Source organism: Stegastes partitus, unplaced genomic scaffold (genome assembly GCF_000690725.1).
Source record: "Stegastes partitus isolate 25-593 unplaced genomic scaffold, Stegastes_partitus-1.0.2 Scaffold138, whole genome shotgun sequence".
In the NCBI taxonomy this organism is placed as follows: domain Eukaryota; kingdom Metazoa; phylum Chordata; class Actinopteri; family Pomacentridae; genus Stegastes; species Stegastes partitus.
This window is the reverse complement of record NW_007577869.1, coordinates 61860-86587: the sequence shown is the minus strand read 5'-3', so window position 1 is coordinate 86587 and position 24728 is coordinate 61860. Positions and strand designations below refer to the sequence as shown.

The 24728-nt window shown below is 41.6% G+C and overlaps 1 protein-coding gene across 1 annotated transcript; it reads right to left on the bottom strand.

Moving 5' to 3' along the window:
* Positions 1-2715: 2715 nt before the first annotated feature.
* On the bottom strand, positions 2716-22624 carry alx4b (ALX homeobox 4b). Its single transcript, XM_008278920.1, has 4 exons — positions 21975-22624; positions 12787-13100; positions 6475-6603; positions 2716-5752 (listed from the first exon to the last, which is right to left on the bottom strand). Exons 1-4 carry the CDS (start codon positions 22303-22305, stop codon positions 5432-5434), a joined length of 1095 nt encoding a protein of 364 aa, XP_008277142.1. The 5' UTR covers positions 22306-22624; the 3' UTR covers positions 2716-5431.
* Between the last annotated feature and the right edge of the window lie 2104 nt (positions 22625-24728).

The window sequence follows — 24728 nt, the reverse complement described above, 5'->3', positions numbered from 1 at the left end:
CAGAGTTGGGGAGGAATGCCCCTTTAACTTGGGGTCCATGAGGTATCATTTTATCAGAAATGTGACCACCTAACGATGTCCGCATCAGAAAGATGGTCTCACCGGGGTCAACTAAAACTTTTAGGTCATTCAGTGTGATGTAATGATTAACGTTCAGTTAGTAAAGGAAAAGTCTGGTGATATTCGGTACTTTTGTTACTATGAAAATTTCCAAAGAAGTCCAACACCAATATGGAATTTATCCTAACAAATATTGTCTCTGTAGCTAGAACCTGCCACAGCTTATTCTTCTGAGCCGTAGACTTCCACTCTCCTAAAGCTGTAATTAAAAACATGTCAGAACCACACTGATACTCTGCCATTTTAGGAAATTATTAAATATTTTTTTGGTAAAGTATCTATTTGTGTACGTTTCAAGTAGTGGGCCTTGAGCTGAGTTTCACAGAAAAACCAGCGAAGTCAGAAAGTATTGAAAGACAGACCAACAAATTATTGGTTTTTGTTTTAAATTTGATTTTTTTTGACAAATAGATAATATTGCCAGTGCAGTGTGAGCCAGTCATTGAAAGTGTACTATAAAACTTTGCAGAGCGGTATTAAATAGAATACTTTTTTTACCATTATTTGGAGCAGTCTCTGATAGTATTGAACGTGACGTACAAGCTTGCCCTGATGCAGGTCCTCCTCTACCCTTGATGATCTCCAGTTCCTCTTCTAGAGCTGGAGGCTTTAGTGGGTGACAACAGGCTTCTCTTGAGTTTTGCTGTTCTCATGCGATCAGAGTGCTCCAGTTAAACTCTTGCGCAACTGCGGAAAAGTCGGCAATTGTTGCTGGAAGCAAACAGAAATGGGTGAGCATTTTTTTGCAGGGCAAAGACCGCAGCGATGGCAATGATGTGAATTGGCACAGGTTTCCTTTTTTTCCTGGCCATGCCTTCCTTTTGTCTTAAATGAAACTTGTCCTAAGCAGTTGTGCTTTCTGTGGAAGATCTTCAAAATAAAGGGTGGATTGATTACAGACATAGATCTTATTGTGCAGGAGAGACATTTTTGAAGCGCTTATAAAAATGTTTTTCTGTAGTCTGTTTTGTTGCATGATTGAGCTTGTATTGCAAAAACAAAGAACATCTGTGTGAAACGATGTTGTATACTGCATTACATCTGAGCTCTCTCTCTCGTCCCAGCTGCAGCTAGATTGTTAGCCTAAGACCACCTGAAGGTATTTAAGGCGCATTTAAACTATTAGGCTTAACTTTGGGCCTAATGGCTTGGGCTGAGCATCCCATCTGGAAGCTGCTGATGCGAGAAAAAGAACGGGATCACATGTCAACCACCCTCGACCGTGCACGCATGCACACACACACACACGCACACACACACACACACACACACACACACACACACACTTATCGGGAGTCAGTGGTAATTTAAATGTTTTTGTAGTCTTTTGTAGCTTTGCATTTTGATTGAATTAAGCTCTGTCATTGCACATCAGCGTGTAATATCTCTCCATGTTCACTTGTTTATTTTGCGGTTTAACAGTAGGCATAGACTGTATGTAAAGTTTGTAGGTCCCCATTTTTTTCTTTTTTTATTTATTTCTTTTTTATTATTGTTTTTCTTTTAATACAAATACTGATGGCTATATCAACAACATCTTTAGTTCTTATTAACTCAAGAAACACTCAAGTGTTTGGAATGTGTTTTTTTTTTTTTAAATGAACACCAATCTGACATCTGTCTGTTTTAACAGGAAGCTACAGTGCGCATCCCTTAGCTTGGGCCAGCACAAAGCCTGGAACGAGAGAGAAATGGCTTGTCTGGCTCTGTCTAAAACCCAGCTACCAATGCCTCTTAAACTTACCACTCAACACCTTATATTCTTTCCTTCTGAGGTGTGAAAATGACACATTTTGGTTTTACAAGGGTTTAATGTGCCCACTGTTTCTTTACCAGAAGCAATAACTTCCTAGGCTATGTCAGAAAACATTTGCTATCTACTATATTTACACTGTTTTATTTGACTGTCAAAATGTAAAATTTGAGAATTATCAGTAAACAAATGCGGTGGTGTTCATGGCACGTACATTGCTGTCTGTTAACAATCCCAGAATGACACTACACCTGTTAAAGATAAGACAAAATGACAACTCATAAGTGTCAGAAACACAAATTGAATCTTTAGTATGCAGAGCATTAATACATATCAGTTATGTAGGAAGTATACCAGGGGTGGGAAATCCTGGTCCTCGAGGGCCACAATCCAGCTCATCATCAAGCTCTGCAGAAGCCTGATAACGATCCTGATCATTTGAATCAGGAGTGTTGGAAGAGGGAAACATCTAAAACATGCAGGATTTTGGCCCTCGAGGACCAGGATTGCCCACCCCTGAAGTATACGGTCCACCTCACGGTACTGTGTGGGTGGGGTTTAATGCAGTGACCAGGAAACAAAACCAAACAAACCAGAAACTGTTCAGATTTTGATCTGAATTGTTCTAATTTAGTATGCAGCTGTACACTTTTTTTTTTTTTTTCCCAGCCTGCACCCTGCCCAGTTCAAACCAGGAAGAAGAAGACAAAGACATGTTAATAACTATCTATTTCAGCTTTGGCTATAAATAGTCTGATCATGCAGGACCCCATTAGTTAGTGTTAGAAACTGATCAACGAGGCAGTTTTTAGGCCCTTTAAAGAAGAAACTATTTGCACTCATTTAACCATTGGAGATCCATTTATTTCAAAATCACTTCAAAACCATCTTCAACAGAAACGGCAAGTTACTTCTGTACAAACAAATGTCCAGCACCTTGGGTAGACCTCAGTGATGCTGTTCATGGTGCTAAATATGGACGGTCTTAGGAGACAGTTTTCAACTGCTGGGACAAAGAGTAAAGCAACCTCTGGCTTTAGAAAAGAGACCACTGTCAAAAATATTTTTAAAAAACACTTCTCCAACACCGTAAGTGCAATAACTTATTGCATTGGCACAATCAGAAATAGAAATACTTGATTAATATACAAAAAGCTGCTTAAAGCCATTTAAAAAAAATTAGAAAGCAGTTTCATCCTTGGGAAAAGTCCAGAGCTCCTCTTCAGAATAACACACAGAACAAAACTTTACATTTCTTGGCAATGTTACTGTAATACATCATTGGTTTATCTCTGGAGGTCCATTATTTGACAAAGAAGCAAAACAAATGTACAAGCAAAAGAACAATATCATTCATATTGCTCACATTCACACAATACGACATTATAAACATGAATTTCAATTGCTTATTTCAGTAGTATCAACATGGACGGAGCTGCAGAGGAGTGGAGCACTGAGAGAGGACCAGCGGCACACAGTCAACCTGCATCATACATGAAGTCGTACATTAGTTTACTTTGGCCACATCCTACTTTTATCTTTACCCTTTGATGGTGATGTTTTAGATCTGTGGTCATTTTTTAAGGCTTTCATTGACATTTGTTTGAGTACATCCAGAAAACCTCTCTGTGTAAAATATAGAAACGGCTTAAGTGTCAAAGTGATCATCCTGTTGTCACCTAGTGCACTCAGTGTTGTTGGGAAAAGGCTTCATTTGTACCATCTATATTCTGACTGAATGCACTTGCAGTGTTAGTAGAGATTATTAAATGGTCTTTTCTTTACACATAATGAAAAAAATGTGAATTTTTTTAACTGCAGTTTAAAAGAAAAGTTTTATTGATACTGAACTGTCAAATAGAACTGCAGTAATGGGTCAACAGAAAACTAATCAACAACTTCCATATATTTATAAGCAGTTAATTGTGAAGTCGCTTTTTCAGGCAAAAATGCCAGAAGCACTTTTAAATTTACTACTTTTCTTTTTCTTTCATTATAATAAACATTTCTTTGGGTTTTGGGCAACAAGATATTTAAAGACGTCATGTTGGATTTTCCTGCCATCATCCACACAGGGGAAAGAAAACGGATATGTAGCCCAGAAGGCGTCATAGAAAGATCAGCCAAAAGACTAATGAAGCCTGTCTCTAGCCCCAGCCTGGAGCCCAGCTCTGGTGACAAGCCTTTCCCGGCGGGGTAACACACACAGATACCCCTGCAATCACTGGACATGCTCACCACATTCCTGCAGTCCAGCTCTAATGTCATCACATTACCCAAACATTACAGAACGCTGTTCAGGACGATTAGGGCCACTGATTTGGCCTGCAGTCTCTGGCATGTGACGGATTCTGTGTGCAAGCTACCAATCCAAGACTCATCTCTGCTGAGCCCACGTCTAACGATGTATTGATTATTTCGGCATGTGTTGCAGTTTGTCCTCAGCATAGGCGCCGTGATGCGTGGTGCTCGCAGGGCAGGACGGCTCACTTTGATGGTAATTAAGTGTGTCTAGTCCTGTTGGTTGCTGATTGAAGCTGGCGTGGTAAGTCGGTGTTGAAGTTTGCTGCTGTGCATTGCTGCGCCTTGTCTGCCAGTGGAGACACTGTTTCCTGTAACCTGAGGCCTGAGCCTAGTAGGGGAACCTGTGGAGGCAGCCCTGCGAGAGGAAATGACAAGTTGGTTTGAAATTGCTGCCAATCTAAAACTTGCCCTCCACCCACACTAAACTGGCAGGCCATATCTGCTCTCGCTCAATTAGACACTGTTCACTTGTTGCATTAAACCTCTGTCCTTCGCTGGGACATAAACGACTCACAACAGGCTCAGACAAAGTTAGTCTTTTCTCTTTAGAATTGTAGTTTGCAATAGAAAGAGAAAGGAGAGAAGAAAAAAAAACTTTCAGCGCTTAGTTTGCATCTGAGATTTCTCCCATTGAGTGGACTTGGTTTTAAAAAGCTTTTAAAATGCAAACATTGTTCAGAAATATACTTATTTATACAGTATGAGAGATGAGTCTAAAGTGGCAGTCGCATAAATGATGTGAGTGTGGCAGGATGGGTGGTATATAGAGAGTGATGAAGGAAACAAATAGTGTGAACCAAGCTCAGTTGTGTAAATGAGGATACTGTGTGATTTGGCTGGGTTTGGCACTGAATTCATATATTCTGTAAAGATGTTTTGTAAACCGTGTTTGTGTTTGCTTATTTTACTGAAACCTTTCATCAGTATGAATGTTACCCAGTTTATTGCGATGTAAACCCCACGTTTTAATGAGACCTGAGCGATCAAGGAATCAAGGATGAACATCTAGTAACATCCTCATCTGAGTCACACCTCTCTCACTTTCAGCATCTGCTGATTGTCATAGTCACAGTTATCTTGGTTGCGTTGGCCGCTGTAATGGCCTCTGTTATCTCCACAGTCTCTCCCTGTTCATTTGACCTGCGTTATCATTAGTGCTCTCAAGAAAACCCCCTCCTCCCCCACAGTGCTTGCTGATGGCTGCTCCAGAATGGGGGCCGCCATGTGGGGGCAGGGTGGAACCGGGCCGGGGCATCATGTAGCCCAGGAGATGGCTGCACTGTGTTCCTTGGCCTTCATACGCAGCGCAGCTATACTGGAGGACTTGCGGTCTGGATCAACATTGAGATCGTAGCCATTGATTCCACCGCCAATCCCAGCACCTCCAAACAGGCTCCCCATATGTGTCTGTCCCATGTGGCTGCTCCCAGGGCTGGGCACACCCAGGAAATCAGAGACGCCTCCGGGACCATGAGGGTGAGGAGGCATGCAGGAGGCAACGGAGTCACAGGGAACGACGCAGCCAGGCACCGGAGACGCTCCACTGCTGCTCCCAATCCACGAAGGGTTCTGGATCTGCAGAAGAAGAGCATGAATCATGGAGTAAAGTGACTATAAAAGACATTTAATAAAAACAGTGCATCAAGTGAGGACATGAAAACAATATGACCATGTGAAAGGGTTTGCTAGTAGTAATTAACCTACAGAAAATCATCCTTCATATCTCCTTCTCCCCTTGGCTTTATGGAGCTCTGTAAGGAGTTTCAGCTCTCTTGTTTGGCTCTTTGGCCTGCAACGTTTCTGTTTTGGTTCACCCTCCATGCCCTCAAAGCAGTGTTTTCAGCCACAGTACGCTGCTGTTTGCAGAGGAAAAGCCCTAAAAGCCCACTGTACACTACTTTCTTAGCAGCAATTGGCAGTCGGACACAGCCAGAGACTTGTGCAGTTGGATTAGCAACTAATGAGCCAGATATTTTCCTCAAGAGCTGGCACCAAAAACAGAGCTAAAAGAGATGGATCTTAGACTTTCATTCATCAGGTGGCCAGAAACATGACTCAGAATAAATGATAATGTTGCCCTGTAACTTCTGGATGTGCAAATAAGCAACTGTTGGCTAACAAATTAGCCATATCAGCCTCAAAGGTGATGCAAAGGTTGTGTTCACAACATATTTTCGCTGCCCCCATGTGGCCCATCAACATCAGTTATTGCAGGTTTATGAGAAGTCTTTTTTGCTGTTTGATCATTTTCACACTTCATAGCTATATATGAGTCTGATATCTCAGATCAGGAGTACCTGTGCATAGTTCTCGGGCCGAGTGAGCAGAGGCAGCTCGTATGCAGTAGAGAAGTGCGTGCGGACCTGCTGCATCTGGCCAAAACGCTCTCTCTTCCTCCACTTGGCTCTGCGATTCTGGAACCACACCTGCAAAGCAAACAGTCCATCAGGAGAAATACCCTTATAATACGGAGCAGCCCCTAACAGACAAAACCTGAATATCATTCTTAGACATAGCCATCAAAGCTCTCATATTGTGTGCAACCCGGAGCACTTTTTTTTTTTTTTGCAGAAAACTGGGCCGTCCTCTTCCTCAGCAAGACTAAGTTAAACTGAACCGCATAAATTGAAGATAGTGAAGCAAATAAATTCTGCTGCACATGAAAGTCCAGGCCCCAGTTTTAAGACTTGACGTGTCTTTAAAGTGCCGTCCACATTGAGCTATTGATGTGAAAATGGTGAGTCTCCCCTGGTGCTGCATGTTTCAGCTCCTCCCTTTGATACACAGGCGTCTGCCTCCCTTCAGGCTGCCAGCGTCGACAGATCCACATCTGGGCCTGTAGCTGTTCATAAATCACTCTGAGAAAGGTGTGCTCTCTCCCACATGTCAGCACAGTGGGATACAGTGGGGAATCCCTCTGTATAATCCATGAAACAAATGTTGAACTTTTGACCATGAACATACAGAGTTTGAATGTATATACATATATTTCCATTTTGGGGTTTATTAGGCATTGTTTGTAGCATGTGAAGTCACTTTTTCTGGGTGAAGTTTCTTTAGATTGACAGACATGCTACGTTTTAGAAAGGGTGTGTTTTCAGTGACCTGCTGACAGACCAAGTGCAGGCTACTTAGCTCACTTCTGCTTAAGGCACTGGGGAAAGCATCAATGAAGGGTGGATAGGGTTGTGAAAGAAAGCGTGCTGTGAGCACAAAATATGGCAGCCTGCGAGGAATCCAGGAGAATATTTTTAGCTGAAACCTTAGAATTCATGTCAGTGATGTGTAATTTATTTATCCAGGACATTTTATGTAAGCAGTGCATGCGTGTGGATCACAATTATTGATATTTCTGTCTTCTCTATACACACGCGTCCACTGTTGTCCTGATAGAAGAATCCCATGTCAGACTCTTCCTGAGGTTTCTACCTTATTTAGGGATAAGAGATGTGCAAATATGTACTATGTAATTTTGTGTTGTATAAAAATTTTTGACTTGACTTGTTGCTAATACAGGCTGCAAGGTGGCACAGTTGGTAGCACTGTTGCCTCGCAGCAAGAAGGTTGCTGGTTCATATCCCGGTGGGGGCACCGGGATCTTTCTGCGTGTTTGCATGTTCTCCCCGTGCAGTGTGGGTTCTCTCTGGGTTCTCCGGCTTCCTCCCACAAGTCCAGAAACATGTTGAGGTTAATTGGTGATTCTAAATTGTCTGTAGGTAGCTGAGTGTGTTTGTCTGTCTCTAAGTGTGGCCCTGTGATAGACTGGTGACCTGTCCAGGGTGTCCCCTGTCTTCGCCCTAAGTCGGCTGGGATGGGTTCCAGCCCCCCCCCACCACGACCCTAGTGAGGATTAAGCGGTGTATAGATAATGGATGGATGTCGCTAATACACATTTCTTTATATGAGCCATTTCTCTTCAGTTCTATGTTCAGTGTTTTTGCCTCTGCATCAATTAATCAATCCATCCAGAGTTCGTAGAAAAATGTTAAGCAATTCTTAAGTAAGTAAGATAAAAGTAAGTTTCAAGCAAACATACCGAACACCCATGGTTCCACCTACTCAAACATGATAATTTGCAGCTTTTGCCTTGTTTTGATTATAGTTGATGACTTGGGTGTTGGGCTGTTTTTGACAGTGTGGCAAAACAAGATATTTGGAAAACGTGTAAATTGCATTTTCCAGTGTTTTCTGATGTTTTTTTAGGACAAATATTGTGATGATTACTTGTTATCCGAGCACACTCTGTTGTCCAGATGGAGCCTGTGCAACCTTCATTTCATGTGAATTAAAGTCAGACCAAAAGTGGTATCTAGTTAAGGAAAATTAAATCAAAGTGTGAAGAAAACCCATTGTCTAACAATCCTTTTTTCTTTACAGAAACAACAGATTGAGATAGTACTGATCATAGCAAGATTTTTAGCTTTTAAATACTTATTGCATCCGTTTCATAAAATGTAAGTCAGAGGTAGGTCCCTCATTTGTTTCTTTACATTTTCCTAACCATGCTTTTCTGCGGTTCTTTAAAATAACAAGTTGTGACTTTTGTTCATCTTTTTTTGCTGCAGAATTTTCTCACATCATGCAAGAGAATACAAAAAGTAGAAGGAGTCTCCACATGTTTATCTGTGTCTATTTGTTGGTTGTCTGAATCTTATCCTCCCAAGAGAGAAGGGGGAAACTTCTTCAAAGAGAAAAGAAAGAGCGATCCCGCTTCGACACAGGGGTTTGAACTTGGATTGTGGGTTGATTCCCAGCCCAATCAGCTTGTGGTTTTCACAGTCCCTGACATGCAATTTCCCCTCAGTCATCCTCTTTAAATCCCCCCTCTTGTCTCTCACTCTCACCATTTCTCTCAGTCAAGATAAACACAGTGAAGTTCAGTGACACAATCGAGCAGTGTCGCACCAAGATGTGAATTTGCAGAGTGTGCAGAATACAATAACCCCATACTGATTTCCATTCTGTTTTTCTTATGAGGCAGGAGTGGATTTTTCTCCAATGAGATAAGACCAGCTGCGAGCATCCTGACCTGCTCTCAAATCTATCATTTCTTGAGATGCTTTAAAACCACTCAGTGATTCATTTTCAAAGAGAGGACCATATATGGTACATGTCGATGCTGTCCGTATTTTTGCGAGAGGCTGACGTAAAGAAATGTCGTCTGACTCCGACATTCCTCGGGTCAGCTGGTGAGATTAGAGGACAGCGCACGCTTGCAAAGTGGTAAGCTGATATCTGAGGTTGTTGCTGAACTCCAATGTCAAGGTGAAGGGTTGTTGGCCTTTGAATTATATCATGTGTTTGGAGGGAGGCTCTGAGTCTGTGTTATGCTCCCCCTGAGGATTTAGGGTCTATTATTGTTTAGGGTTTGCCATGTCTTTCCTTTGGTGGCTCTTTGGTTACTCAAAAGCTCATAACATCACAGGTTTCCAAACATAAGCCGCGACACAAAGGGCCCTGATCAGATTGATGTTGTAGCTCTAGTCTCTGATGTGTTATGGTGTTATTTTATTTGTCAGAGGTTAGTGTATTCTCAGCTTGTGCCTCTTGTGTGATACCTTTAAATTCATAGAACTATGTGTGCAATTTTCCTAAAAATATCTACATATGCTTTGAACAACCAATTATCTGACAAGACTTGCTGCTGTTCTGAACATATGTCAGACACTTTAAAGACCCAGTGTGGGTAAAGTCTCTGCACGACTTTAAAAAAAAGTTCCTAACTTTTTCTTTTCCATGTTGTGCCTCCTTTCCCTTAGCCAAACAAATGCGAAAGCTGAAATTTATTAAATATTTATTTGCTCAATTTGTACGACATGAACCAAAATGTATAATTTTATTAGCAGTTACCTGGATCAGGAAATGTATTTACAACATCAGTGAGATGTTTATAAGACGAAATACTGTCACGATAAGTGGTGTTGAATGGCCTTCTGGGTTTGGGGCTTGGGTCGATATCAAAAGTATTTCAAAACTCCTTTCAAATAAAAAGTTTTATCAGTTACCGAGCAGTCATCGTAATTGTGATGGATCAAGATAACTTCAGATAACGTTCCTCCTCTTCTCATCTTAATCTCGTTGTCGAACTCCCACTCCTCGGCCTCTTGTGTCCCTCTCCACCCCACCCCCAACGCTGACCCCGCTCTCTCTCCGTGTCTCTCTCCTCCCTCCTCCTTTTTAAGTCAGTGAGGGGAAGTGGGGATATTGGAAAGTGAGATGGGAGAATGTTCAAACTGGAGCTTGTTTTCATTTCATGTTTAATTTCCTGACGCCTAAGCCCTCGGCTTTCCGCAGCTAACCCCTCTGACCTTTCAGAGGCGTGCAGACGAGAGCAGCGGACCAGGCGCGCACATATACACACAGAAGACGCACAGATTTACATACCATGTTATATACTGATTTCAGAGTCACTCACTAACAAATGCAGTATTTTAACCTGGACCCTCTCAAACTCTTACTGGAACCTTTTCATAAACACGCACACAACGTCTGAGCACATATATTTCCCTTGTCTTGGTTTCAAGGTACTGAGTGTGTAATGTTTCACAGAGGGTTTGCTCTTCGTAGCTTTTCCTTTGAACGGCAGTAGAAATAAGACCCAAGCCAAATAGTTTGGCAGAGAGATAATTCGGGGAACATTATGAAGTCAGATGTGTCCTTTGCTTCGCCGTGTCTCCGGTTCCTCCACTTCTAAACTAGTGCATTTTTTTTGAGAAAGGAAGACCATCAGTGTCTTGGCAAAAGCAGATTTCCAATTAGCTGAAATTATTTTTGCAATAATAATGAACAACAGTGACCCATCCTGTAAATAATACCCAAAAGGATGATATAACTGTGAACACTTACTCCTCTTGTTTATTTTATTTAACAGACATCTGCGAGGAAGGTGGCTCAGCGCTCTTGGAGCTCAAAGTGCTTGGCGATGATACAGTAATTGCTAAAGACGCTGACAGCAAAATGCAGCTTACAGAGCCATTAAAGAGCTTTATTTATGCTCCAGAGCCAGCAGGCAGAGAGAGAGAGGAAGAAGGAGAGAGGGAGGGCAGAGTCCACAACTCCAAAAGCTGCTTTGAAGTCCAGCCGTCTCACCTCATCTCTGTCATCTAGGACCACTGCAGTTGATAGACTGCCTCAGCAGTCACTCAAAGACAACCTCCTCCTCCATAAAAAAAAAAGTAGGCAATGTGGTGAAGTTCAAGTCTGAGGTTGGGAGCTAATTGTACTAAATAAACTAGTGGCAGCAGAAGTCACAGATGTGATTATGGAAAACTGCAGGCTGACTTTATGAAGACATTTATCATCAAACTAAAGATGAAACTGTAGGACCTTGACACTGGCATTTTGGCTGAAAACATCTGTACTCCGGATTCCAATTGCTGTTGTTTTGGAAATGAAAAGGATTCTCCGATTGCTTGCCAAGCTCCGAGTGCCCCTTGGTATTCAACAATTGGATATCCCTGGACTTTGTCTCGATGGACCTTCAGTTGAAATTGTGGGGTTTAGTCTTGATTGCATGCATATTTAGGGACTGATTTTAGAAGTTTGGGTCAAACCTCACAGAGTCTGCTGTGTGCCTGTCAGATGAAAAAGTTAATTATATTCATCTGGGGAATAGATGGGTCTGTGTGAACGCAACATGAATGTACTTATTTTACTGTACCACCACACGGACCAGACCAGGTTCCCTGTCCCTGACTATGTCTCAGAGTGCGCGTGGAAATTGAAACTGGCATCTCAAAGTGTTTTTTATATCCATGCCAAATAGCTTTGATGGCTTTCCATGTGTTTTCCTTCCCTGCCTCCAGAGTTGCGCAGTGAAGTAGTTTGAACATGGTAGTGCTGGAGAGAAACCCTTGGCCTCTGACCCTCTTGCAGAGTCTGCACCACGTAAGTGCTAAGAGCAGAGAATTCCCTTTAGTCCCACCCATCCCACTCTGATCTAAAACTGGCAGACAGATAGAGGGATGGAGAACAATAGGCCTTGCTGTCTGCTGGTCGGAACAATCTTTGTCAACATGCCAGTCTGAACTCTCTGTCAGTTCCCCGAGTGATTATTAGCATGCAAATACGAACAACTGCGCTCATACAACATAGATCATGGAAACTTTCTCGCAAAGAATAAACAACGGCATCGCTGGTTTTAGCAAGTACACCATAACGATATACATTTATGTTCAAGTGATAAAGCCCCCTAGTAGACAGGCGCAAAAACAACATGTGAGACAGCTGTTCGTCCCGTTTTCAAGCGAACGTCAGTTTAAACATGATCACAACCATTCCTGAACTATAACCACAAGTTGTATTATTATAATCATACTGACAAACCTCGGTACAATACAGACTTTAGCAAAATACTTCTCTTAACCGAAACCATGATCTTTCGCTAAAAGAGTTTTTTGACCCTTAACCACAGTGTTGTCACATCATAATGGTGATCTATGATGTGTTACAATGATTTTTAAACTTTTTTTTCCAGCTGACAGATCAGAAAGTATTCCTATATATGGTTCTGTGACATAGAAAAACATATTTTCTCACATGTATTGGTGGATTTGTTAGCTCATGTCAATGCAGAATGGAGTCTTCTGGCGTTAAACTTTCATCCTTACCTGTACACGAGCCTCTGTCAGGTCTGTCCTCAGTGCCAGCTGCTCACGGGCATAAACATCTGGGTAGTGTGTCTTCTGGAAAACCTTCTCCAGCTCCTCCAGCTGGTAGCTGGTGAATGTGGTGCGGTTGCGTCTCTTCTTGCCTTTGTTGCTCTCGGCCTCGCTTTTGTCCAGGGGGCTGGAGAGGTCTGATCCCGGGCGCTCGCTCGGCCCCTTCACGCCGGGTTCCTTCAGGTTCAGGTAGCTGCCTTCCATCCCAGGAGGGTTCACGCTCGGGGGCAACTCAGACTCTGTCAGGCCGCTGTTGTCTTTTCCTGTATGTTTACCATCAAGAAAGAAAGGGAGACAGAAAGAGGTGTGAAAGGTTATCAGCTTGTTCTTTGAAAGGGGCACTTGAGAAACAGTGTTTTTGTGGCTTCTTAAACAAGAACCTGGATTATAAACTGGAGATAGCGGTGTTTGAACGAAGCGAGTGTACTAAAAGATGCTATGGGAAATGCAGAGTCCAAAGTTTTTCAAGGTTGAGCAAAACTAAAAACCATAAGTCAGGATATTCCAGCCTATGTAGCATCAATTTTGACCATTATTTTTAAGTGCATCTCTTGTGAGTTGCTCAACTTTATAGAAGTACGGCACTAAGCCTCTGCAGTACCCCTTTAATACTGTGATGTGGATCCATGGCACTGCTCAACAACTGACTGAAACATACTGGAAATGTTAAAGTGCAGTGTAGATATTGCACTGTGGTCTTAACAGAGCAATTTCAGTTTTGCTTCAATGTGTCATTGTTAAGTTTTTCATATGACTCATATGAAAAAAAAAAAACTTCACTGTTTGTTTAAGTGTGGTTTTATATATAATACAAATCATATTCGTACTGTAATAATATTACTTTAAAACAAGCAATTACAGCCAACTTTCTGACCATCTTAGAGCTGAATAAAAAGTGCCATATGCACTCAGTAGCAGTCCTATAATTATAGTTACTCTTCTATAGTTAGCATATTGAACAGAATGATATTTTCTTCCAAATGTGGCTGAATGAAACCGCGGTGCCTCACAGTCAAGTCAGCAAGCGTGTCTGCTCGTCATCACCTAACAACATCCCCACGAAATGACATTTACTAAGCTTACATCATCTCTGTAATGTTTTATTTTAGGGTTCAAAGGCCTTGTCTGTGGAGCAGGCCTAAAAGTGGCAGAAGAAATGTGTTTTTTGTTTGAAAGGTATGTCACTACACATCGCTGTGACCTGTGACACAGCCCTCGAAGCCCTCTCCCTCACATCTCTCAGTCACGCCACCTGAAATCCGAGCCACACAGAATCTGCTCCATCTCGAGCCGTGTATGGTCGGCCTTGTGTACGGGGGGCGACCACGCTCTCCCCGCAGCCTTGCCCCTCAGATGTAAACAACATTGTGTTTGTCACCTTCAATTTTGAGAGCCTCCATTTTGTGACAGACCTTTCTCTGTTCCTGTCAGCGCACGCCGGCTTTTTTTTTGTTTCCTTTTAGGAGATGAAGAAAGCTGTCCCTTCTCCTTCAATAAACAAACAGCCGTGTGAATAAATAAGCTGAAGGGCTCTGGTTGCGGGCCAGTGAGAACAGTGCGCTCGGTCAGCCTCTGTTTGCCTTTCCTGCGAATGGGCACGGAGAGCGCCCTGCCCTAACTGTATTGGTCTGAAACCAGCACATAATGGTTTCCTCCACATAAACAGACATGCGAGTCTTGTGCAACACCGGCATTACTTTAGTCCAACAACATTTGTCTCTGAGTTAGGAAGGTTAGGATGATTAACCTAATAGCTATGTGCTTATGTGCATGCATTTGCCTTTGTCACTTTGCATGTTTGTTATGAGTAATGTCAGTAATGGTCTCTTGTCATTCTCAGAAACCTCATGCATCATAGAAAGAGAGTTTATACCTTGTGGCACTCATGAATCTTTCAGCCAAGTTTTTCAGTGGTTAACAAGATGACTGAATAGTTTCAGAGTGATGAAGCTAGGCGGTGGCTGTCTGCAGCATTTGTGTTTGTTTTTTGTTGGATTAGTATGCTTTTGGCTTGTGTGTCCCACAATGAGATGTCAATTGTCATCCGCTCAAAACTGCAGCAGCCCTCCCCTGCTCTCCGGCTCAGCTTTGCCCCAACCGAGACACTAATGGAACAACACAGCTCGCCCAGCTGGAGTTCATGACCTCATATCGCCGTGGCCTACCTGTCAGACCCTTTTACAGTCTCCACGCAGGCAGATGTTCTGACATCACCAAACCCCTGAGCTGGCCTCTTATCCTCTGTGCACCGTGCAGTAATTTCATTCTACCCCTGGGCAGGAGCACGGCCGCGCTGTTAGGAAAGCAAGACGGGTCAACTATAGGTTCCTCCCTGGCATTTACATTTGTGAGAGAAAATGCAGTTATGCCCCTGAGCAAGGCATATCCGGTGAGGCCGAGGGCGCAGCTGGGCACACAGATGAGGGGATGTGAAGAGGGTCTGATGGTGCATGGAAATGTTTCAGGATCCCAGTCTTATCTGCACTAATTAGATCGGTTACATTTTTAGGAAATGTGCATATTTGTTTTCTTAACCCAAGTTGGGTCTGAAGATTGACACTAATCAGCTCGTCTGGATCTGTCCAAAGGCGATAAAATCCATCTACAACACCTCTAAAGCCCAATAATATACATGCATATATAACCTACATGAACATATATATATGTAATTTGTTTCATCCTTAAAAATGTAAAGGTGATAGTTTGCTGCTTTACCAGGGGTTTTGTTCGGAACTATTGTTTAGTCAGACAACCAGTGGAAGGTATTTGTCCCAACCAAGAAATATTTGGCCACATACCCGCCAGTTGAACACAAATTTGTACTTTTAGCACTTTTAATGGATTAAACAAACAAGACATGGTGAACTTTAGCAGTGCTGGGTGGGACATTTTGGGGTTTTTGGATGGGGCCAATCCAGCCAGTCCTCTTGTTAACAGTCTTTACACTAAGCTAAGTGCCTGCTGGCTGTAGCCTTCATACATGAGAGTGATACTGACTTTTTCATCTAGGCACGACAGCAAATAAGCAAATTTCCCAACATGCTGAACTTTTCTTTTAAGGATCTCAGCTCTACACAGGCTTTCGTTCCCACATTTTACACTGGAATCTGCACTAATCAACATCTTTTCACTGTCTATTACTCCAAACTCATCTCTCTTTTCTCTGTCACGCTAACCACAGAGAATCCTTTGCCACAAACATCTTCCAGTTTTCCCGCATGCTGAGCTGTCTCTTCTGCACGCTGCTCCGGAGAACACAACCATCACACGCTGCTTTCTTATGGGAGCCAAGATTCCACTGCGTTGGCTCCGAATGTTTTTGGCATTCAGAGGAATGTGTTTTTGACAGTTGTTCTTCAGTATTCATCGACGTATATATGTGCGACTGCGCTGAATATCGCCGACTGATCCTGCCAGTTTGCCTTTGACAAGCTGCAGACCTCTTCAGTTAGTCGAGGTCACATGTTTACTAGGGTCAGCAATTTAATCACTGCTGAAAACAGAGAGAAAACATCAAAGTGTAATTTAACTGGTTGTAAAGCAACAGGGCACCCTCTCAGTTTTTATGGAATGGGACGGGGAGGGTCAAGTGAAGCCAAATAAAAGAAACACTATAAATTAGTAACCTGGGGAAGGGTTAATGACCAAACACTAAATAGGGAAGGGAATGCTTTTAAACGGAGAGGTCTAAAATATTCCCTCAAAACACTCAGAGCTGACAGCAGTACGCCACACTTATCACACCTTATATGGACCAAATAAAGTCAAGTATTCCATTAAGTTTGGTTGCCAACAGGTGACTTTTAATTTACATTCATCGTTAGTTCGCAGACATGCTTTGGGCTCGATTATTTTTTCCGCAGCTCAGCCTCAGACCTGATGTTGACTGTTGTTTCCTCAGTGGAAGGGAGGTTCCCAGATGTTCCTGAGGAGAGATCTATGCCAGCGGCTCATGCAAGAATGCAGATTCCCTGGGAAACCAAGAAATCTCTCTGTTTAGCCTCAGCTCCTGAGAAATGGACATGATCATGACCTCACCACTGTCATAATACCTTGGGCTGTGGCTGTCAGTGTTTCATATCAAAGTGCACAAAAATAGTTTGGGGTTATTTTATGACTTTGAAAGCAGTTAATAGGGCAGGAAGTGCACGAGCGTTTCTCTTAAGGGAATGAAATTGTAGAGCATCTTGACAAAACAGTATTTTAGCAGAAACCTTTGATTTTACAGGGAGAGTTTTGAAGTATTTTGCGGTGAGGTGTGTGTGCGCGCGTGCCAAAATGAGAAGTCGATGTTTAACTTCATGTCATCGTATATCAACACAGAGAAACACTCAATATAAGCTCTCAGGGTCAAGATGAAGGATGTTTTCAAGGCTAGTCTATTTAATGCTGGGATTGTGTATCATGTAATCAATAGTAACCACTTAGTTAGGGTTTGGTTTGGATAAAAAATTAAGCAAATGGAGGAGTATCAAATGACAAGGAATTAAAATGGTTAGTAATTGAAATTGAAGGTAGTTATAAAACATGCATGATGTAATGTAATACGGTAAACTGTAACCCCTCCCTGTCTTCCAGTAGCCTCGCATTCCACCAGCGTAGTCATACTGTCTAGATCTTATTGGAATCACATTTTTGCTTGGACATGGACAAGAATAAAAAAAAACGAATGCAAGCAGTTACTCTGTGATTTGAACTACTTTACTCGTGGCTTTCATTGAAATATATATATATCAAGTAATAAGCTGTGTTCCTCTGCTGAAAGCAAGCTGAGAAAGACAAAAGACGATTGTTAATCATGGTCCTAAAAGCTTTCATCATCATAGTTTTGCCTTGCTCAGTAGTTTCCAAACTTATATATTCCTTTGTGATCACACCGCAGTACTGTGTGGTCCCATGTTTGCATTGTTCAAGAACCCTTGCAGAGGTTTGATTTAGCTGATAGTCAGCTGATAATAACCGAGGAAGTAAAGGTGAAGCCACAGCCTCAACACCAAAGGCCCTGCTCAAAATGTGCCCCAGCTGGCTAAAATTTCCATCTCAGTCTTTGCATTCTGGCCTGCGTGCAGATGTCAGGTAGACGGTGGGAAGTTACTTTCCCCTGCAGGAAGGGTGCCGGAACGTAAAAGCCAAAACATGCTGCATTAGCCGGACTACAGTGGGAGAGAGTGCAGGAACATATGCGAGCAGAAGAACATAAGTTTGAGCGCTGATCAGAGGAATTTTAATTGAATTTGAAACTTTACACCAAAAAAAACAACACCTCATGAAACAAGATCTTGGTTGCCAAAGCTACATGAATGTATTTTTTCTTTTGATGGCAAGCGAGTCGCTGCTGCTTTGCCCCCAGAGCCACACATTTATTACAAGTCATTACTTTCTAACAAGTCGGGAATTCATGCTTTCAAGCATTCACTCATTAGATATTCTAATGTATTCTGGTTCACAGGCACACGCTGGCACGATCACAGGTGTCATTCTGGAGTTTGCTTTTTGTTAGTATCACACAATGTGTTAGTCATCAGGCACATGCATATCCTGTGACATCACTTCCCCAAGCCTTTTAACATTGGAGTAGTATATTTTGACAGGACTCTTTTAAAGCACTGCCAGGCTTTTTCAGGCTTGTGTTTTGGTTTTCATATGCTGAGAAAATGTTTTACATATCACAGGATGCTCAATATCCCACTGAAGGAGGAGAAATTGTGTCAAAGAGCAAAGATTGACAATTGATTTTTGTGCTTTCTGCACATAGGATTTGTTAGGGGTTTTTAGCCAGAAGACAAACCATATACAGTTCGATCAGCACTGCACTGTCAGTTTTCAGTCGGTTCCAGCCTTTTTTCCTTCTTACAATTTCCTGACTCTATAAAGTGTGAGAATAGTCACATAAGTTTACAAAACGGTCGGCCTTTATAAAAGACAAAAAGCGAAAATTAATTAAAATTTAGCAGTGAGTTCAGTAAAGTGCCTGCAAGTAAACAGTCAGTCCCACACATGTGCGGCTTTCCCAGAAACCCTCTCATTTCTCCTGAGTCTCTCAAATCATTACCCAATCTCCATGTCCATTTCTGACTTCGTGCTTATTTGTACAAGGTATTGTTGAGACAGGGTTATGTAAACCAGTCCCACTTTGTCATCTCAGAGACTCTCCGTAGCTTTGGAGATCTGATGTTTGGGGAGTATGAATAATAACTATAGGAGCCAGAAATGCACATCTGCCTTACATTAATGCAGACCTCTCCTGCAGTGCTGACCTGCATTCCTCAGCTCTCGATCAGCTCCAGGGGTTTTATTTCATTCATCGCAGTGTGAGCAGGTAGACGGCTCCGTCCCTGTCCTCACTGCGGGACAGTCTCACTGATTAACACGCACTTAAATCAACGGGTTGAACTACCACGATGCAGAAATGTGTTGATTATCCGGAAGTGCGAGTTGCATGTACGCAAAACAACATAAACTTTACAAAACACTCTCATAGACAATATTTTAGATATTAGACTCTAGAAATGTGCAAAAATATTTTAATATTTGTGTTTTACCACAGCTGAAACCTGTTGAGCTGCACTGGATTTGGAATAATGTGATTTTAAAGTTGTTTTGGAAAAGTGTTCTGAAAAAAAATGAGGTGTAAATGTCATAGAGCCTATGCTAAACAATATGAATATAACATGATTATTTTTATTATATAATAAATATAATACATGCTTTAGTCAATATACATCTTCGTCTTTGCTTCTCCTCATGTGTTATTCATGTGAGTATTAAAATATTAGCAGTTTTAGCTTATATCTACAAAGAGATGGCACAGTTTTGTCTTTTTGGTGTATCAAAACACTTTTCTTTTTTTTCATGCAACATCCGCACAATGACATACAGACACAAAATGTTGGGTTGCCATGTGAACAGCATTACAGTTGTAGCTCAAGTTGCCACACAGAAAATTCCCAATGGGTATGAGATGACTTTTGTCATCATGATGGAGATAAAACATCAGCATTGAGCAATATATCTCCCATTGAGGACCACACATAACAGCACAACCCTGTTGACGCCTGAGGCTTTGGCACGACCCCAAAGTATCCTCCCTAGAGCCATGATGCCTTCATCTGGCTGCAACATTTTCAATAATAACATTGCACAGCTCTTCTCAGGGGAGGCATGTTGCATTTAATGACGGTGTTTAAGTGAGTCTGTCAATGCACTTGCCAAATCGATTCACTTCAATACCGGGGTGCTGAATATGTTGGAGGCAGAGAAAGTGACAGTTCAGACTGAAGCTGAGAGTGACTCCAGTTGTTTCTCAGGAAAACAGATTACTTTGCACTTTGTGGATGTATTTTGGCAGAGTCACGGCACTGGCTACTGCGCAAAAAAATAGTTCTAACGCAGGCCTAGTCGTAATTGGTCCCACTGAGCAGAATTAGAGCAGTTCAGTATCATTTGTTACTGTTAATTCTTACATTTATTTTACCACATCAAGCCTTGAGCGTATTTAAATATGTTGCTGCCAGTGTTTTCGTCTCTTGAACTTTCAGCGCAAAGGGACGATTAAATATATTTCAAGTTTGGGTTACTGCAAAGGTTTCGTCAAATTTCAGCTCTGATCATAACAGATGTTTTCTTCTGTAACATCATGATAAACATCTGGAACTGAATTATAGGCGCCAACGGGTCTGTGGCTTAATCCTCACAAAGATATATATATATTTTTTAATGCAGTTCCTAAATTATTATCCAAATACGCATCATGCCTGTAGTATATTATCTATTATTATAGTCTATAGAAGGGATTATTTTATAACCTTTTAACATTTCAACCGTATTGTCGCCAAGCGCAGGCTGAATCCATTCCGTCTGCTTCATAAGAAGGTTTTCTCTCTTTTTTATTTTGAACCCCACGTCTCATAAAAGAGACAGTAAAATGAAATGTTTTCTTTAAAGGATCTTGAGTTACATTTGCAGAGCAGCGAATTGTCGGAAGAGCCTACAAAGCTGTAAAGCTTTCTTTTTAAATGGAGCCTATTTGTCAGGACGTCCAGACTGTCTCTGAAATTGTACATTTGGTATTTAATTGACTCTTACGACCCATAAGATGTGAGTTGTTTTGGCGCATGGAGCTCTCTGCGATATGTTCATTTATATTCCATTATTTGCCGGAATGACGGACACATTGCGCGTATTCAGTTTGTCCTTACAGAACCACCTGTGCTAAAATAATTATATAAAATAAATTTATAATTTGACAGATTGGTGCCTGAACTAGTCTTAAAAATCGTGTAGTTTGAATTTTACGCCAGGTCTACATGGTTTGGTTTTTCTATTTGTGTGTGTGTGAGTGAGTGTGTGTGTGTGTGTGTGTGTGTACAAAGACGCCCTATGTGACCTGTGATGTTTTTAAAAGAAAAAAAAATATTAAAACACTCTTATTTATTAGAAGTTATGATTACTTTACGCGGACGGGCTGCAGTTGGAGGCCAGAGAGGAAAGGGACGATGACGCTGCGCCTTTACCGATGGAACAGTACATTCAGTGATGATATGATAGAAATAGGAAAACATATGACTTGTAGTTTAACATCATAATGAAAATAATCACATTTTAATGGTTTAAAATAACTGAATCATCCCTCAGTCAAAGAAAACCAACTGAGCGCGTAAAACACACCTTGAAATAGGAATAAAATGCAGAATTGAATGCGTAAATTCCAGCTCACCTTTAAGGCCTGTAGATTCTGTACTTTAGACACAATCGTGATCGAATTGAGTATTTCTACACTCGTTTTTGTTTTTCTGTGGATTTAAATGGTTTTAAGGTGAGATAATGTTCCTGAGTCAGAACCAAGAAAAAAAACAAGTGATTTTCAGAAAATAATTTTCTCGTCACAGCTCATAGTTTCCTACATCAGGCTGATAGGAAACTATTCCTACTCACTGTTACATAACCAATTATTTTATACTAGAATTATACACAGCTCTGTTTGATTAACCCTGGGGGTTTCACATCATCATATCGCACATCAAACTAAATCTCAATCACTTCCTACAAATGTCCTCTCTTGTTACGCATTTCCATTAAACTTATGGCACATAAGTTGCCTCCATCTTTGCGCCCGTCTCTCTTTTACGCACACTCACCATAGCAGGGGATGAGCGTCCCGTTGTGTCCGCTGTCCGGGTGCAACTTGCTGCCTTCGGGTGGAGTTTTGCAAGTCGGTCGCTGCATGAAGAGCTGGTATTTGCTGAAGGTGCCCTCCTCAGCGCCATCCAGCGAGTGGCACTCGGGCTGGAAAGGACTCCGGGACTTCTCTCCGTAAGCCTGCCCTTTACCCGGAATGAACGTGGAGCTGTATTTGGTTTCAGTGGTCGGAAAAGTCGCTTGATGATCTCTACCTTGCGCAGTAGATGTGCTATAATAAGAATCCATCGATGTCATATCGCAGTATGAGACGCACGTGTCTGCGTTCATACCTAAAAAAGTTATTATAAAAAAAAAAAAAAAAAAAATCCACACGATACTTGTCTCCCTCCCCTTCTCTAGACAGCAGATATTCTCCCCAAATTCTCATGCGCTGACAAAACTGCCGCGCTCATGCACACACACTCTCACACTGGCGCATCTGGGACTGGTTAAAAAATGAATCAGATGTTTTCCAGAGACTGCAGACTGAACAAATGCTAAAAGCCCCCTGAAGGTTTGTCGGGGTAAAAAGAGAAATGCCTTGCTCAAGCTGATGCCGCCTCAGTAGCCTGCAGTGTATCTGACGCACGCAGCTCTCCGACCTTCAGGCTCTACGCACGTCTGAATAGGCCCACACCGAGCTGCAGCCTGCGCTATTATGCAGCCAGTAGAAATGGGAGGTCAAGCTCAGAAGGGGGGAAAAGCTCTTTTGGTAAACACGCGGGAGACACAACACATGACATTAATGTAATTAGAGGATGAATATAACGGCTTTGATTCCTGCTCTTGCATGGCTTATGACCCTAACCTTTCAGTTAAAAAAAAAATACATTCTTTATGTCAAGCAGCGTCTGTGCCTGGGGGGGAACACTTGGTTATTAATTTGTGGAAAATCACATTTATGTTATCCCTGATCCCTGTATGTACTTACAATCAAGTGTAAATAGGAGGATCAGTGCAGGAATTCCAAGCAACACCGGCGCGTAAAGTCCGCTGATATTAAGATTCAATATTACGCAAATGCTTTCTTTGCGCATTTGTTTTAGAGACTTGTATTAAATCAAACTATATGACCCGTTTTACCAGGACCAAAAGTCAGTCTGTCACTGCTGATACATCCACTCACAATAAAGGAGAAATGGAGCCGCGCTCCGCAAACAACTTCCAGCCTTGCCATGTGAAAAAAAACTAAAAATAAAACAGGGCACTTCTTAATATTGAATTAATTATGGAGCATTAAGTCCACGATACGCAATGAAATACTTGGCTTCATTTTGCAATTTGGTAAAACGACCCAGCGATTGGTCTTTTCTTGGCTATAAAACGCTGGACTTGAGGGGTTCAAGTCTTTTAATGAAACAAGATAGGCCTTTATGTCTGTCGGTAGGCAAATTGGATAAGCTGTCTCAAATCACGTCCTTTATTTGTTTTGTGTGGATGTTATTGAGATTTGGAGGTAATGGCTTCATATCACCTAACAGTTTGAAGAGCTAACTGAGAAAAATAAGTCGTCAATCTTCTTATGCATAATATGATCTTGGATTGAAAAATTAACCTGTTAGACTGTGTGCTGCATCTGTGGTGGCCTCACAATATATAGGGCTTAAGCGCCATATGTTGCACTTTATTAATTATTATTATTATTATTATTATTATTATTATTATTATTATTATTATTATTATTATTATTATTGTGTGGCTGTCCTTGTAGGTTGTCATGTTTTATCTTATTTTAAGAAGATGGAACGAAATACATTTCTTCCTTCTTTCTTTGGTGCTTAACTCGCGCATTAATTGCGTTTGGAGACATGGCTCGCGTCTTGTTTTTACGCAAACATAATGTCGGCCACATTTGCGGCCAAACTCAGCCAGGAGGAGGATTGCATTTCTTAAAAATAAAAGACGGATATAATATATCCACAAATGACGAAAAATCAAACGCTGGTTGTGAATCTGTCGGCTGTTTTCTCCTGTTGTTTTTCTTTTTTTTCTTTTTCTTTTTTTCTTTCCTCTGACTCCTCTAATCAAAAGGCCTTCTCATCAGCAATGATCTCTTAACGTCTATTACGTTTCTTGCTTTAAGGAGGTCACATTTTAAAAACTGCAAATTAAATTATTGGGTTGTAAATAAACGAAATAAAATTTTAAAATCCTCGTACACTCCTTGGTGCAGTCAGTTTCACCACCGGCACCTCTCTCGCTGTGCAGGTATTCCTTAACGAGACTTTTGACTATATTCTTCATGGGTTAATGTCTCCTCTTTTTTTCTTTGCACTAGAATCTAACGACTTCAGCTTTGGCAGCACCACACACCCGCCCAACTTTTGTTTAGTCGTTCACTTATTTTTTATGTTGTGGCTTTTAATGTGAGGTAAAAATTCAGCCTAGTCTGGTTTTATATATTCCAGTGTTTTCAGGCCTGAACGTCCTGAGGGGAACTCAGAGCACATCAATCAGCCAGTAATCCTCTCTGGTCTTGACTGTATCATCAGCATCTGTATGCATATTATCAATATTATCAATATGTCACTGACACAATCAGGCAGACAAAGCAGGAAGCTCAGACCTTCAGCAGACAGCAGGGCTTCTTCTGCTGCTCAGTCCTGCATTTGACATTGTTTTCAGAGGAATTTAGTGAAACATTTCCATTTATTTGCTAAAACAGCAAGTCTCTGTTGCCTTTGACTTCTGAATAATCTCTGTGTTATAAA

Excerpts from the sequence above, each read along its gene's own strand:
- alx4b (XM_008278920.1), bottom strand. The coding sequence starts at position 22,305 with ATGAACGCAGACACGTGCGTCTCATACTGCGATATGACATCGATGGAT. Across the intron at positions 6,604-12,786 it reads TGACAGAGGCTCGTGTACAG|GTGTGGTTCCAGAATCGCAG; the intron begins GTAAGGATGAAA and ends TTTGCTTTGCAG. Across the intron at positions 5,753-6,474 it reads GGCCCGAGAACTATGCACAG|ATCCAGAACCCTTCGTGGAT; the intron begins GTACTCCTGATC and ends CTTCTTCTGCAG.